The sequence below is a fragment of the Crocodylus porosus genome, unplaced genomic scaffold (assembly GCF_001723895.1).
Source record: "Crocodylus porosus isolate Cpor-Errol unplaced genomic scaffold, CroPor_comp1, whole genome shotgun sequence".
NCBI classification, from domain to species: domain Eukaryota; kingdom Metazoa; phylum Chordata; order Crocodylia; family Crocodylidae; genus Crocodylus; species Crocodylus porosus.
Genome location: NW_017728936.1, coordinates 424118 through 437903, shown reverse-complemented (window position 1 = coordinate 437903; position 13786 = coordinate 424118). Strand labels below are relative to the sequence as shown.

Below are 13786 nucleotides of genomic sequence, written 5' to 3'. Positions count from 1 at the left end.
TGCAGGCTCATGTTCATCTTGTGGTCAGTGATGACCCCCCAAGTCTCTTTCTTCCATAGTGCTAGCCAGCGGAGCACTGCCAAAGGTGTGCTGCATGCTGGGCTCTGCACCCTGCTGTGCGCTGCTGCTGCTCTGGGGGTGGGAGCTGATGGCAGCAGGCACATAGTGTCGCGCAAGGCAGCTGGCTCCCAGAGCAGAGCCCAGCACAGATTGGCAGAGGCAGGTGGTGGGATGCTCAGAGCCTGGGTGGCTTGTTCTGGGGCAGAATGCCTGGAGCAGCGGCAGCAGCATGCAGAGCCCAGTGCACAGTGGGGCGCAGAGCCTAGCGCGCAGTGGGTGGCCCACCTTTGCATTTGAAGGGGCTAAACCCATTATCCCCAACCCTCAGCTGCCTCTGGCTGTATGCCTGCCTGCCACGCATGTGCAGGTAAAGTATCATTTTTCATGGAATATTCACAGAACTACCAGGATCTATTGGCCAAGATCAGTGGTAGTTCCGTGAATATTCTGTGAAAAATTATACTTTACCCGCATATATGCTGTGGATTTTCAGCAGTTCCTGATTTTTCTTAGGGCCCTATTAAGGTATTGTGTAGAGTTTTGAGGACTGCTTGATGCAATACGGTACATTCTAGAGGCAAGACCATAAAATATGCTTCACATGGCGCACAGATCACTCATGTGTTGTATCTAATCTGTTACTCAATTTCTATTTAATAATTTTCCCTATTGCATTTCTTTACTGTTTTAATAGTCCTTCATTTTTTTTTCCCATTCTCCTATTCTCTTCTTCCACTGCTCAGCATGTTGTTCACCTCTTACTTATAACTGTCAGTTCCTTTGCAGCCTGTTTTTCCTTCCTGGCTTTCCCAAGTCTCATCTTCTCTTTGCTTAACTGACTCATCAGAGTGTGTTTACCAGTTACACTGGTATAACCCACCCCATTCTCATGCAGTCTTATTCTGATTGAGAATCGCCATTTGTTGTTGGCAAAAATGTTTAGACTAAGGAATATAAGCAAAACCAATTACCTTACTCTTAACAGAGTAAGCATCTATTGGGAGGAGTAGTCATTACTAGGGAGATTACTAGGGACCTACCAAACTTATGGCATAAATAGAGTATGTTGGCTCTTTTAATCTTGCATGTTGCCCCATGCATACCTTGCCCCTGCGACTGCTGATTAGCAGAGCCCCACTGCTCCCTCCTGATCAGCAGGAAAGCTAAAACTGCATTTTTAAACATGGCACTGTTTTTGTCTCCTTGCTAGTCTGCAGCAAACGGCAGAGCTGTCTAGGGCCCCTCAGCTAATCAGCAGTGGGAGGCAAAACTGGTGTTGTATTAAACTGCAGTTTTCACTTCCCTGCTGATCAGGAGTGAGCTACAAGTGGGGCCCTCCACCAGTGGGGGTGGCAGGGGCCTGCAAGATTCTATCCCAGCCTCAGTATGATATCTGAGCACAGTATCCCCAACAGTAACGTTGCCTTCTGTTGGGGGCGGGGAGCTGCAGACCCAGGGCCCTATAGCTCTGGCAGCTGGGGGGTTCCTCCAGCAGGGCTGAGGGGGGAGGGTCCCAGCCCTGGGCATCTGACTGTTACCCACATTTAGATTGCAAATATGCACTTTCCCTGATGAAAATGACTTGGGCTGGATGCCTATTTTCTTGTCTTACCTCCCAGATTTGTGAAAGAATTGATGCTGTTTGAGATGTGTCCAGGTTTTCATTATGGTTGCTTACTCAAATTTTAGAGTTGTATGCAAGTGTAATACTGTCTTTGTAGTAGGATCCCTATTTAAATGGAAGGGAGTAAAGCTGGGGGCAGAACTTGGCTCAAGTGTTATTACTGCATCTAAGCTAAAGCCAACTGCAGAATTTGGCTATACCCAGCTTGTTCTCTAGAAAGCTGCTGATCTGTATATAAGCTAATCTCTGAAGTAAATGGAAAATAACTCCTGAGCCACATTGAAATTGCAGAACAGAAGTTTATCAAAACTGAACAGGCAGTTGTTGGTTTTTTGTTTCTTTTGCCGGGGGGGGAGATCTTTCTTTTCTTTATTTTTAAAGATGGGAGAGGTGAACTGACCAGAAGACAGAAATGTTTCAAGATTGTCACTACTGGGAACATACTCCTGCTACCAGAAGGGATGTTCAACTTGATTAGGAGCATCCAGGAATTAGCTCTGGCAAAACTGCCTGTTCCCCTTCCCCTCTTGGCACCTGATATAGTGGCTACACTTAATCTAAGCTTTTTGGCAATACTCAGCTCAGTGATGAGAACTCACTTGGCTCCAAGCTGCATACAGGGTTCTGGAGATTGGGGGGGATTACACACACACATGCCAGCAGGAAAGGATAAAAAGTAGGAGAGACAATCTGTTCTTTGTGGTAGGATAACTTCAGATGCTATGAACTGTACTTAAACTTTCCTGACCCTTTCATTGGAGCGTGGTGGTTGTTTTTTTGATTGCATGTTTTGTTGCATGACCCAGTGGAGTCATGGCTGCCTGTTTCCCCCATCTCTAGGCACAATATCCCCAGCCAGCTGCTCCACAGCTGGCTGGGGCAGTGTGCCTCATGGAGGAGGCTCAACAGTGGAGCCTGGCAACCTGCTACTTTGCTGGTTTTTTCCCAGATTCTTTTTTGCTACCAGGAAATGCCAGTAGCAAACTTTGCCCTGGTGCTGCAAACTAGTAGTGCTAAGCACTAAGGTGCAACTTGTATAGTTTGCAGCACCACAAACCACACATGCCTGCACATCTGGATTCTGCCTGCAAGACCTGTTCAGGGTTCCAGTTCAGAGAGAAGCTCATATGTGTTGCATGCAGCACAACTAGCAGGAAGGGAGCTTAATTTTTTCAAGTTGTTTCTATAACTTTCCTTCATTGTCCTCTTTCAGCATTACTTATGTAGTTAAGTGCATCATTCTGCATTGTTTTCATCTACACTATGGGATTTTGTTAGTGTAGCTATGGGTGCGAAAAGATCAGACCTCTCAGCAGACATGATCCTGCTAACAACCCTCTCCCTCCACCTATCTGGACATAGCTGTATCAACAGAAGAGCCTGTTTGGGTTAGTGATGCAGCAAAGCCAGAAGAAAACCTGCCACCATACACTAGCTCTCTGCTAGCTGCCAGTAAAGCAATGGCAGTACTAGTCCTATAATATAAACAAAACTTAAAGCAGAAGGCAGATTCCAGGACTCTAACCTTTATAAATTAGTGAAGCTCTTCAAACCTTGCCTGTGCCATAGGGCAACAGCTTTCCATAATCCTAAAGACCTGAAGCTGTTTAACCCTCATATCCTGAATCTTGTTATGAGACTAGGATTAGATAGCTAGGATAAAAAAAAAATCCTGTTGTTTATTGATAACAATAGTACTACTACTGGATTGACTATAAATATTACAACAATGGGGAATGATAAGTATTTCCAATTAATCCATGGAACCACACCAGATTGTTTTACATGCTTTAATAAAGAAATGTATCACCTAGAAGATAGATAAAACCATTCATTCAGGTAAGCAAGAGCAAATACAGGCAAAACAGGCTGGTGGTATTAGTTATTCTCCTGGGTATACAAGATTCCTATAAGTTGGTCATCTTCACTTTGAAAGCTTCACATGCAAGTCTCCTCTTCTCAGAGATTTTGCAGGTCTGGCCAGTTGGGTGTCAGCTGTCTTCCTATTTGGTAACAAGATAGTATAAAATAGCTCTGCCTAAGATAAACTTGTGTTTATGTAGAAGCACAAGGGAGATTTTTGTTAAAACGAAGTGTTGAGGTTATGAGAGAGAACAAACAACTTAACAATATCACTGCTCTAAGCAGTCATGTGATGAACAGTTCTATGGATGGAGCTGAAGAAACTCTGGCTACCTATGAGGAGAAGCTCTTCCTGGGTATGAGACCATTTGCCAGGTCACAGCGTACCTCCCAGCGCAAGGCAGATCTCTTCTTTTCTGTAGGGACCAGATAGTTGTTGGGGATGTAGGTGCGCTGAGACCTAGCTGGGATGTTAGGTTTGTAGAGCATCTGTTCCCGGATTCCCCAGCACAGTTCTTTTCTGTGATCCTCCCCTGGTATCCGGAATGTTTCCCAGTCCCGCTTATACTCCATATACCTGGCTACTCTATCAGTCTTCCCACGATTACGACCTAGCTGCTCTAACCTTGGAGGAATAAAGGACTTTGGTTGTTCAGGTAAGTCCTGTTCAAAAGCTGAGGAGTCCTGACTCTGGCAATCCCTAGGGAAAAATGGGGGAATGTTTCTGTGGGAGAGTGTGTTATGGAGAAGATCCAGAAAAGACTTCTCAGGGGAACTGCTACATGGCTCAGTTTCTACCTCGGCTACACTGTCTTCCTGATGGGCAAGTAGATGAAGCAGTTTCCGTCTCAAATTCCAGACCTCATTGCCACTTTCATCATTCGTCTCTGGTTCACTAATAGCCGACTCATCAGATATTTCCACTTCTCCATTAGGCCTCCGCCTCAAAACTTTCCGTTTCATCACTGGCTTCCCAGTTCCTGTGGGTACTTCAGAGAGGCTCTCTGATTGCATGCTTTGTTCTGTTTGTTGGTGTATCGGTACAGGAAGAGATGGCTTGATCCCAGAACTCACAGAAGCCTTACTGTAGGAGTCATAGTGAGAGGGAGCCCAGGTTCTTCTCAGGCTATCTCCATTACCTTGCTCTGCACGCAGATGGGTAAAGGCCACAGCAGCTGCTGCCATGCGTTCTTCATGGTTCATAGTGGCCCACTTATACTGATCTGGTCCCAATAGTGCTTCCATAACTTCACTTGGGCTGGGCTGATTGTCACTTATTCTGGAAGAGTTAAGTGTAATTAAGCAGTAGTTAGTGAACAATAAAGTAGTGCACTTAGTAGCAGACATCTAAGTGTTAACAGGGAATTTAGCAAATAAGTAAGGTCTAGCACTGCAGTCAGTCCTAAATTTATTGTAATTCAATGCAACTCTTCAACAGATGGTGCTATACACCAGGTACAATATACACAGAACCTATTCGCTGCCCATACCAAGATGTTCCCTTTGAATTGGCTGTTAAAAATGCTGTTATACTGAAATACACAGTACTGATCAACAGCAATAGACTTAGATTATCATAGCAGACCACTAAGTCCTAGAGAAGTACAAGATAGAACCCTATCCATGCTTTGCCTCTGTAAACTGAGAAAGCCATTGTGAAAGTGTTTGTATGATTTCCCCTTGTGTGAAATGGGGAAGTTGTGTCTTGGATGTCAGGTGTAGATGTTTACCAGCACAGGTAATGGGGGTACACACTACACTGGACTACACAGAGGTCAAGGTAACCCTAGCCCAAGATAAAACTGTGATAGAATGTCATGTGAATCTCTCTCATAGAGAGACCCAAGTTAAGAGAACATTTTAGACTGACATGTTCAAAACTGCCTAGGAGACTGGGATGTTCTATTTCCTTATTTTAAATGGGGAATCCTTTATTTAACCCCATATCCCTTAGATTTGAAAGTCTGAGCTTTAATCATCTCTGGAAGAAGCCATTATGAAGGGAAAATGTTACAGCAAATGCATAAGGGGTTAAACTTGGGCATTCTTTGGGGAATGTTTTACTATTTTGATCTGAAAGTACAGAACTGTGGCAAAAGAAACTGTACGGATGTTGAAGGGTAATCTGAAAGCTTGGTTTAATACAGTGGATTTACTGCTACAATGGTGGTCGAGACCCCCAGGTATAGGGGGATTAGAAGTATTGAAAAGAATAAATTTTGCTGAATAAGGAAAGGTAGTCCCAGTACAAGAGAAATGTAAAATACTGAGGCTGGTGATAGAATGTATAGTCAATTCCCTCTATGTGAAAAAATGCCAGAAGCAAGCTTATACTAAATCTAACTGTAAATGTAATCTCAGATTCCCTTCTCTCTCTGCAGACACGGAGCAGCTACCAAAGTTCTCCAGGTCAATATAGTCCAGTAAACCTTGCTAAGTCTGAATTGGGTATGGAGACAATGCAAGAAGAGGGACTTCTTAAGAGGGTGCAAGAACTGGAAGAAGAAGTGAAGAAACTTCAAGAGAAACTCTCAGAGGGCAAGGAGAGCAATGGCATAAAAAGTGGCCCTTCGGCATCTGGGAAAACTAAGAAACGCCAGCAGCGTCCATTTGATTTTAGTGCCTATGGCAAGAGACATGTGGCACTGAAGATAGCCTATCTGGGATGGGGATACCAGGGTTTTGCCAGCCAGGAGAACACCAACAATACCATTGAAGAGAAATTGTTTGAGGCACTAAGCAAGACTCGGTTGGTAGAAAATAGGCAGACTTCCAATTATCATCGTTGTGGGCGGACAGATAAGGGGGTCAGTGCCTTTGGACAGGTCAGTACCAGCGCTGTCATGCTCTCCCAGGTCTTGCAGATGGGGTGGGGTGTCACTGATTAGCTACAGTCAGTGGATGCTGAGAGTCAGGACTCCCTGAAAGCATTGTTTGTTTCCCTCCTTAAGGATCCCCTGAAGCCAGGCCTGACATGGCTTCTAGATAAACTTCTTCCTTGGAGATCCTACTTGGGGGTCAGCACCATTTTTGGACAGAGTGCCAAAATACCTGCAAGCTCGACTTGTAAAATATTGGCATGTCAGGGGCAGATGTAGGAGGAACCACAAGGGGCCTGATCCTTGTTGTGGCAGTGCAGCCCCAGCCCCTTCCCTGCCGTCTGCCTCAAGGTGTGCATGCCAAGTAAAATGACTTTGCATGCCACACTCTGGCACCTATTCCAGGGGTTGCCTACCCCTGTCCTAACTCTTTTCTGTCCCTGGCTTTCCCAGCGGTCTGTAGGACCACCTCAGAGAGAGCTCCTCCTTTGTTCAACTCCTGGGAAAGGACAGATTGCCTCTTCGAAACAGGAGTGGGGGAAGGAGGTCAGAGTGCTGACATCCCAAATAACAAAAGCAGCCAGTTTTGCTTCAGACAAGCAGGTCCTGGTGATTGTGTCACTGTAGTTCCCTGGTCCTTTGAAGTCCTGCTTATTGTCCCTTCAGCTCCCTCAATCTCCTCTCTCCCTAGGCACACTGTGCCATCTTATCAACAAAGTAACACAACCATAGTAATCTTGGCATTGAATACTCACCCAAGCAAGCAAGCAAGCAAACAAACAAGTTATCAGGAATCAGTTTGAGAGTCTGGGGCCTGCTAACTGGCCCAGATGGTTACTTTCCTCTGGGGCAAGGGACATTTAGATGTCCTGCTATGAAACTCAAAGAGTGTTCCCACTAGGTTCTCCATAAGAGCTCCAGGCTAGGACTTAGTTGACTTAGCCTCTTTTCACCAGGGGATATTGTGGCATGGTTATGCTGTGCATTTTGTGTGTGGGAGGATGTGTGGTCCTTTATGATCACTCCAGTAGATATTACAGTGAAGCCAGTGCAAACTATAAAGGATAAAGAAATACTGTATTACTCTTTGAAAATACAGACTTGTTTTAACGATATGAAAGCAATCATGACAATCATTTATAATATAAAGTAATGAGGTACTCATAGTTCATTTTAACCATAGCTTGCTTTCGTAGTGGTATAATACACTGTGAAATTTAAAACCCTATTAAGTATGATTGTGTTAAGTATATCAGCTTAAACTATATTGTTGATTTAACTAGTTTCTTATTTCTAAAGAATATTCCAAAACTAATATGATAGAATGGTTTAAAATCAGTGGTACCCAACCTTTTGGCCCCACAGACCAGATGAGCAGTGCCAGGCTGGTCTGTGGGCCCAATCATGCCATTTAGGCATCGGAAATTTGGTGGCAGTGTTAATTTCCACCACTCCACCAAATTTCCAGATCTGTGGGAAGCCTCAGGGACTGGATTACATGGCTTTGGGCCAGATGTGGCCTACAGGCTGGGGGGGTTAAGCACCCTGGTCTAAGTTATTTAAGTCATATCTATGTACAGCTTTCACATTGGTTCAGCTATTCATTGAGGGGACATAGCTTCTAACATGAATGCAGTTATAAAACTGTTTTCTAGGTCAGTGGTCTGCAACCTTTCCTTAATGGTTGGTCATAGTAACATGACTCAGTCCGTGAACTAGAGGTGGTATTTGACAGAGAGAGCCATAAAATGACATATTGCACAAACATGTGGTAGGTTGATGACCCCTGCCCTGAAGAAAGGAAATATTGGCTTCAGTTTAAAATCTGTGGTTGGCAGCCTACAGCCTGTGAGAAAATTGGATCAGCTGGGGGAGATTGGTGGCAAGCAACTTTGCCATGCCATCCATCCCCTTCCTACTGTTCTCATGTGCCTGCACATGCCCTTTCCACAGGATTTAACCTTCCTCATTGCTGTTGTGGAGAGGGAGTAGCGGTGAGGGTACACACAGTTGGCTTTGGCACTCAGTGCATGCAGTGAAGATGTGCGACTCACAGCATGGGTTGGGTCACAAGCAGTGATCCATGGCCACAAATGGCTGACACCTGCCTAGTTTAAAGCACCTTCATATTAACTAAGGTAGTTTAATGCCTATTAATACTTACTAGTGCCCAATAGACATTTCTCTTTATTACTGACAAATTGACACCTTTGTTGAATTAAAGAATGAATTAGCAAAGGAACTGAACTAACTTTATTGCTAAAAATACTTCCTCCAAATCAGCACAGAGTGTGTGTTCCAGCTTGCCTATATTCCATAGGTTACTAGGACTTCCACCTTAAGGAATGTAAATTGCCAAAGCAATAATGTTGGAGCAAGCCACTCTTCCTTCCTCCTCCATACTCAGCCATATACTTTATATAATTTGCTCTACTAGGCCTAGTTATTAAAATAAACCAGAGAGGATCAGTGACTCCTCTTGACATCTTGATGTTTTGTAGTTTAACCTCTCTTTTTCCAATCACGCAGGTGATTTCCTTGGACCTCCGCTCAAACACTTCAGAAGGAAAAAAAGTAAATGGTCATGAGGATGGCTTGGAAGAGAGAGCCAGTAGTTTTGTGGATGAGATGCGCTATACCCATATTCTAAATAGAGTACTTCCTCCTGATATACGTGTCCTAGCCTGGGCTCCTGTAGAGCCCAGCTTCAGTGCTAGATTCAACTGCCTCAAGAGGACCTATCGCTATTTTTTTCCACGTGCAGACCTGGATGTAGCACTTATGAATGCTGCAGCCCAAAAATACACAGGGACTCATGACTTCCGCAATTTGTGCAAGATGGATGTAGCCAACGGTGTGATAAACTTCCAAAGGACTATTCTCACTGCACAGGTGCAACTGGTGGATAGAGGCCAAGATATTGGGCTACAGGACCCTTTCCAACTGTGTCAGTTTGAAGTAACAGGCCTGGCATTCCTCTATCATCAGGTCCGCTGTATGATGGCAATCCTCTTCCTAATTGGACAGAGGATGGAGGACCCAGAGATTATTGACGAGCTACTGGATGTGGAGAAGAACCCTCGAAAACCACAGTACAGGTAAATGACTTAGACCTCCTCTATATGGTACAGGTATCATAGTTACCCGATAACTGGTTAACTGTGCAATTACCTAGAAACCAGCTACATGACCAGCTGTCATACCATAAAAAGCTCCAACCAGCTATAAAGCTAGACTTTGGAAGTGTGTACTAACTTTATAGCTGGTTGCCATTGAGCCTTATTATGCATATGTAACACCATCTCCCCTGCATCTGGGAACCCCGTCAGCTGACAGGGGCACCATGCCTAGCCAGGGCTGGGCATCCCAAAACTGAGGGGACTCTCAGCCCCAACGGCTGCCAACTCTAGATTCTAGCAGTACCGGGGCCTAAAGTCCCACAGCTGTTGATGTGCAGGGTACAGAGACCCAGCTGGGGTTTCATGTACCCCCTAACCTGGAAGATCACAGGATTGACAGTCCCCAACCCCAGGGGTGTATGGGGCACCCCCGTGATTGGAAGCTCCCCAGTTGAAGGGGCTCTCAGCTGTAGGAGCTTGCTTCTTTCCAGTGCACCAGCAACTAAGGTGTTTATGGGATCTAATGCATGGTCCCACAATCTAATGCATGGTCCCACTTCCTGCTATGCCACATACATGTGGCATAGCAGGAAGTGTGACTGTGATCCCATCATGCCTTTACCTGCATGAGTAGAGGGGATATCAGGCAAATCCCTAGAATTATTTCAGAGCATTTATGTACAGCAACACCTCTTTCTGTAAGCACCCCTGCTATACTACTTATTCTTGTCAGCATCTAAGCAGTTTGTCATAAATTGGGCCCAGCAACCCCTCATATTTAACACCTTTTTACAATCTTCAAACACTACCTCATGGAACAGTTTTATACTAACCTCTAACTCTTCCCAGAAGAAAGCTAAAGTTCTTAGGCATGTGGTAAAACCATAAGCACAGCTCATAGGATTTAAAGAGCTGTCAAATCAGCAATTTCTGTACAAGATAGCAGCGAGCCAATTTTAACCTTTTCTACAAAAGGGTTGTGCTAATACTTCAGACCGCCATTCTTTGCTTTCTCCAAGTCATCACTTCTGTAGCTTTCTTTTCACTATACCATTGCATCATTAGGTAAATGTCTCCCTCTCTCCATCTTGCAGCATGGCAGTGGAATTTCCTCTGGTTCTTTATGACTGCGAGTTTGAAAACATCCAGTGGATTTATGACCAAGAAGTTCAGGAATTCAATATTACTCACCTACAGCAACTCTGGGCCAATTATGCAGTCAAAACCCATATGCTATATAACATATTACAGGGGCTAGATTCTGTCAGTGTGCCCACAGGAACAGGTAGGAAAATTGCTTTGTTAGATAATGGTGGCAGTAAGTCAGAGGGAACAAAACTTTTTCAGAAACCAGTTATCTGGGTGGTTTAAGCAATTGATTTACTTCCTTGTATATTACAGACTTGGGGAACAACGATAAGGTCCTCTGGAGAGAAGTGAAGCCTCCAATCCATAACCAGGTCAGCAGTTTTGTTGAGGGAGTGAAAGCCCGCACTTACAAACCGCTGCTGGATCGCCCCAAGTGTGAAGGTTTAGAGTCCCGGATCCACCACTTTGTGCGCAGGGGCCGTATTGAAATGCCACAGTGCAAGGAGAAAGAGGCTGGAGCAGAAGCACAAGAGCTAGAAACCAAGAGAGGCCATAGTGAAACTACAGAAAAAGATACTGAGGTACTAGAACAACCTGCCAAGAGGGTCTGTGTAGACACACAGTCCAAGATCTCCAAATGATACCTTGCCACTGGGGAACAAGCAACAGGGTGATGAACTGCCCTGGGATTTAAGGCTTCCTTCTTGGGAAGGAAGGTAGATAGAATTGTTTAAAGATAGCTCTGTGCCTTTTTTAGTATAATGAATACTTTCTAGGGGACCCTACAAATTATTATTTTATAATGGTCTAATGTAAAGATTCTGAAACTGGTTCATGGAACACTTACTAATCATATAATACTTGTTTTGCCTTTTAACTGACCTTGCATTAAAAGCAGGCAATACATTTCAGTGTAAGACTTCTTATGTAAGAAAATGGAAGGGAAGGCGACCTGCATAATTATATGGAGGGAAGGTGTTCACAAGACGTTCTTAATTGACCCAGATTAGGACAGAGAGATCCTAATAAAATGTTGCTTCTACCCTAAGCTTTTCTACTTAAGAGTGCAAAGATCATTCTCCCTAACTTTCTGCTCCCTTCCTGCTACACACTTCTCATGTTTTGCTTTAGTATCTTGCTTAATAAAGAACTATACTGAAAGCTAGGGCTGTGAGAATCTTCAGTTGCTGATTCGATTCAGTGGAGATTCGGCCGAATCAAATCAGGGACAGCGATCCAACTCGACAAATTGAGTTACTGTCCGCAATTCCAGCCAAATCCAAATCAAATAAGGCCTGCTTCGCCTTCCCGTATTGAAAACCCAACTACTGTCCATGTCAACCAGCTCTGCATAAAATGCTGTCGGAGCAACTTGGAGATAACTAAATTGCTTTCTGGTTAGCAATGATCAAAAACCATGCATGTGCCAGACTACCTAAGCATTTGGCGAAAAACTAGAGACTCTGGATTCCCTCCTCATGACAACATACTAGTTCCTGAAGATTTTCCTTGAAGAAAAAAGAATTTAGATGCTACCAAGGCCATGTATTTAACTCTTGGGGGAGAGGTGGGTATACACATCAGGTAACCATGTTATATAGGGATGCACTGATAAAGATTTTTTTGGGCCAAATACCAATGGCCAGTTATTAACCATCCATATTGGCCAATACTGATCAGATTGCCAAGATGCAGCCCAGCAGCTTGGAGAGCAGCATCCAGCGGGTAAGTCTGTTCATAGATTGTTAGGGACTTTGCAGATCATCAGGTCCACCCCCCCACCCTGCCTCTAGGCAGGAACACAACTGGGGTTAAGTGAGGTGACTGTCCAGTCTCTTGAAAACCTCTAGGGTAGGTGACTGTACCACCACTGGAGGGAGTTAATTTTACAGTCTGGACACCCTGACTGTGTGATGGAGTTTTTCCTGGTATTAAGCCTAAAACAGCCTTCCAGGAGTTTTGTATCCATTGGTCCCGGTCTTCCCCAGGGGTACCCTAGTGAACAGTTGTTCACCAAGCTCCTGATGCACTCCTCTGACATTCATCACCCCCTAGGTCCCTTTCGGCCATGGTGCAAGTCAAGCTGTCACCACCGAGCCTGGCTGCATGTTGAGGGTTGTGTAACCCCAGATGGAGGTGGGGATGTTAAACTTGGAAGTGTTAAACTTCATCTAGTTCCATTCTGCCCAACACTCGAGCCCTGTTCAGGTCTGCCTGTATCTGCAACCTATCTTCTGACATGGCCACACTGCCCCATAACCTGGTGTCATCCACAAACTTGCCCAGCAAGCTTTTCACTCCCCCATCAAAATCATTGATAAAGATGTTCAAAAGCATGGGTCCAAGCATGGACCCTTGAGGATACCCCACTGGCCACTTCATGAGAACTCTGGGTCCTGCCCTGGAGCCAGCTTCCCATCCACTGAACTGTTGAGCAGCTGAGCCCACAATCTTCCAGTTTTCCTACAAAGATATTGTGGGATACTAAATCAAAAACCTTTTGGAAGTCTAGGTATACAACATCTACCCTGTCTCCCGTGACCAGGTGGCAAGAGACCTGGTTGTAGAAGATGAGTTTAGTAAGACAAGACCTACCCGCAACAAAGCCATGCTGGCTGTTGTTCAGAATCTTGCCTTCCGCAAGCGTATTGCACATAAGTTCTTTAATGAGCTTTTCCAGGATTTTCCCTGGGATAGAAGTTAGGCTGACTGGCCTATAGTTGTCTGGGTCCACCCTCTTCCCTTTCTTGAAGACAGGCACAACATTGGCCCTCTTTCAATCCTGTCCTGAGGCGTTAAGCAGGCTGCCACTGCTGCATGCAACCTGGGAGGGCTTATGGGGGCATGTGGCCCCTGGATCTGGATGAGATGGGGCAGGTTTCTGCTGCAGGCTGGGGCCAGGGGCCTATGGTGAAGTTTGCGGTGGCTGCAACCTCCCACCCAAATAACCCCTGTCCAGCACCACTGCCCCCCACCCCAGCAGAGCCCAGCTCAGCCCCAGCCTGCAGTAGCAGCCCAACCTTGCCCCACACACAGATCCAATGGCATGTGTCCCCCATGTCCTTCTGGGGTGTGTGCAGTGGTGGGAACCACCCCCCAACCCCAACAAACTACAGCTCTGCCCCAGCCCCTCCTTAAGGAGACGATCCTCCAAGCCCAAAGGAAGGTAATCCCAACGAGGATCAAAGGGAGCAGGAGAGCACACAAGCCTC

At 45.2% G+C, this 13786-nt stretch overlaps 2 protein-coding genes and 1 long non-coding RNA gene across 6 annotated transcripts in view; 1 reads left to right on the top strand and 2 right to left on the bottom strand.

Annotated features, from left to right (window-relative positions):
• The window catches only part of PUS3 (pseudouridylate synthase 3), a 20050-nt gene extending 8565 nt beyond the window's left edge, over window positions 1-11485 (top strand). For 2 of the 3 annotated variants that reach the window (XM_019546939.1, XM_019546937.1), the window contains exons 2-5: window positions 5929-6372; window positions 8896-9464; window positions 10580-10770; window positions 10887-11485. In XM_019546939.1, coding sequence (XP_019402484.1) covers window positions 5998-6372; window positions 8896-9464; window positions 10580-10770; window positions 10887-11215 — 1464 coding nt within the window. In that variant the 5' untranslated portion in view covers window positions 5929-5997 and the 3' untranslated portion in view covers window positions 11216-11485. Of the gene's footprint in view, window positions 1-5783; window positions 6373-8895; window positions 9465-10579; window positions 10771-10886 lie in introns of all 3 variants that reach the window. The other variant, XM_019546938.1, reaches the window with a different exon arrangement.
• Window positions 1-13786, bottom strand: part of LOC109317972 — a 23315-nt gene that overhangs the window by 4480 nt on the left and 5049 nt on the right. Inside the window, exon 2 of the long non-coding RNA XR_002103155.1 lies at window positions 8012-8017. This is a non-coding gene — a long non-coding RNA (uncharacterized LOC109317972). The remainder of the gene's footprint in view (window positions 1-8011; window positions 8018-13786) is intronic.
• The window catches only part of HYLS1 (HYLS1, centriolar and ciliogenesis associated), a 13870-nt gene continuing 2721 nt past the window's right edge, over window positions 2638-13786 (bottom strand). For both annotated transcript variants that reach the window (XM_019546941.1, XM_019546943.1), the window contains exon 2: window positions 2638-4826. In XM_019546941.1, the coding sequence (XP_019402486.1) occupies window positions 3881-4792 (912 nt within the window). In that variant the 5' untranslated portion in view covers window positions 4793-4826 and the 3' untranslated portion in view covers window positions 2638-3880. The remainder of the gene's footprint in view (window positions 4827-13786) is intronic.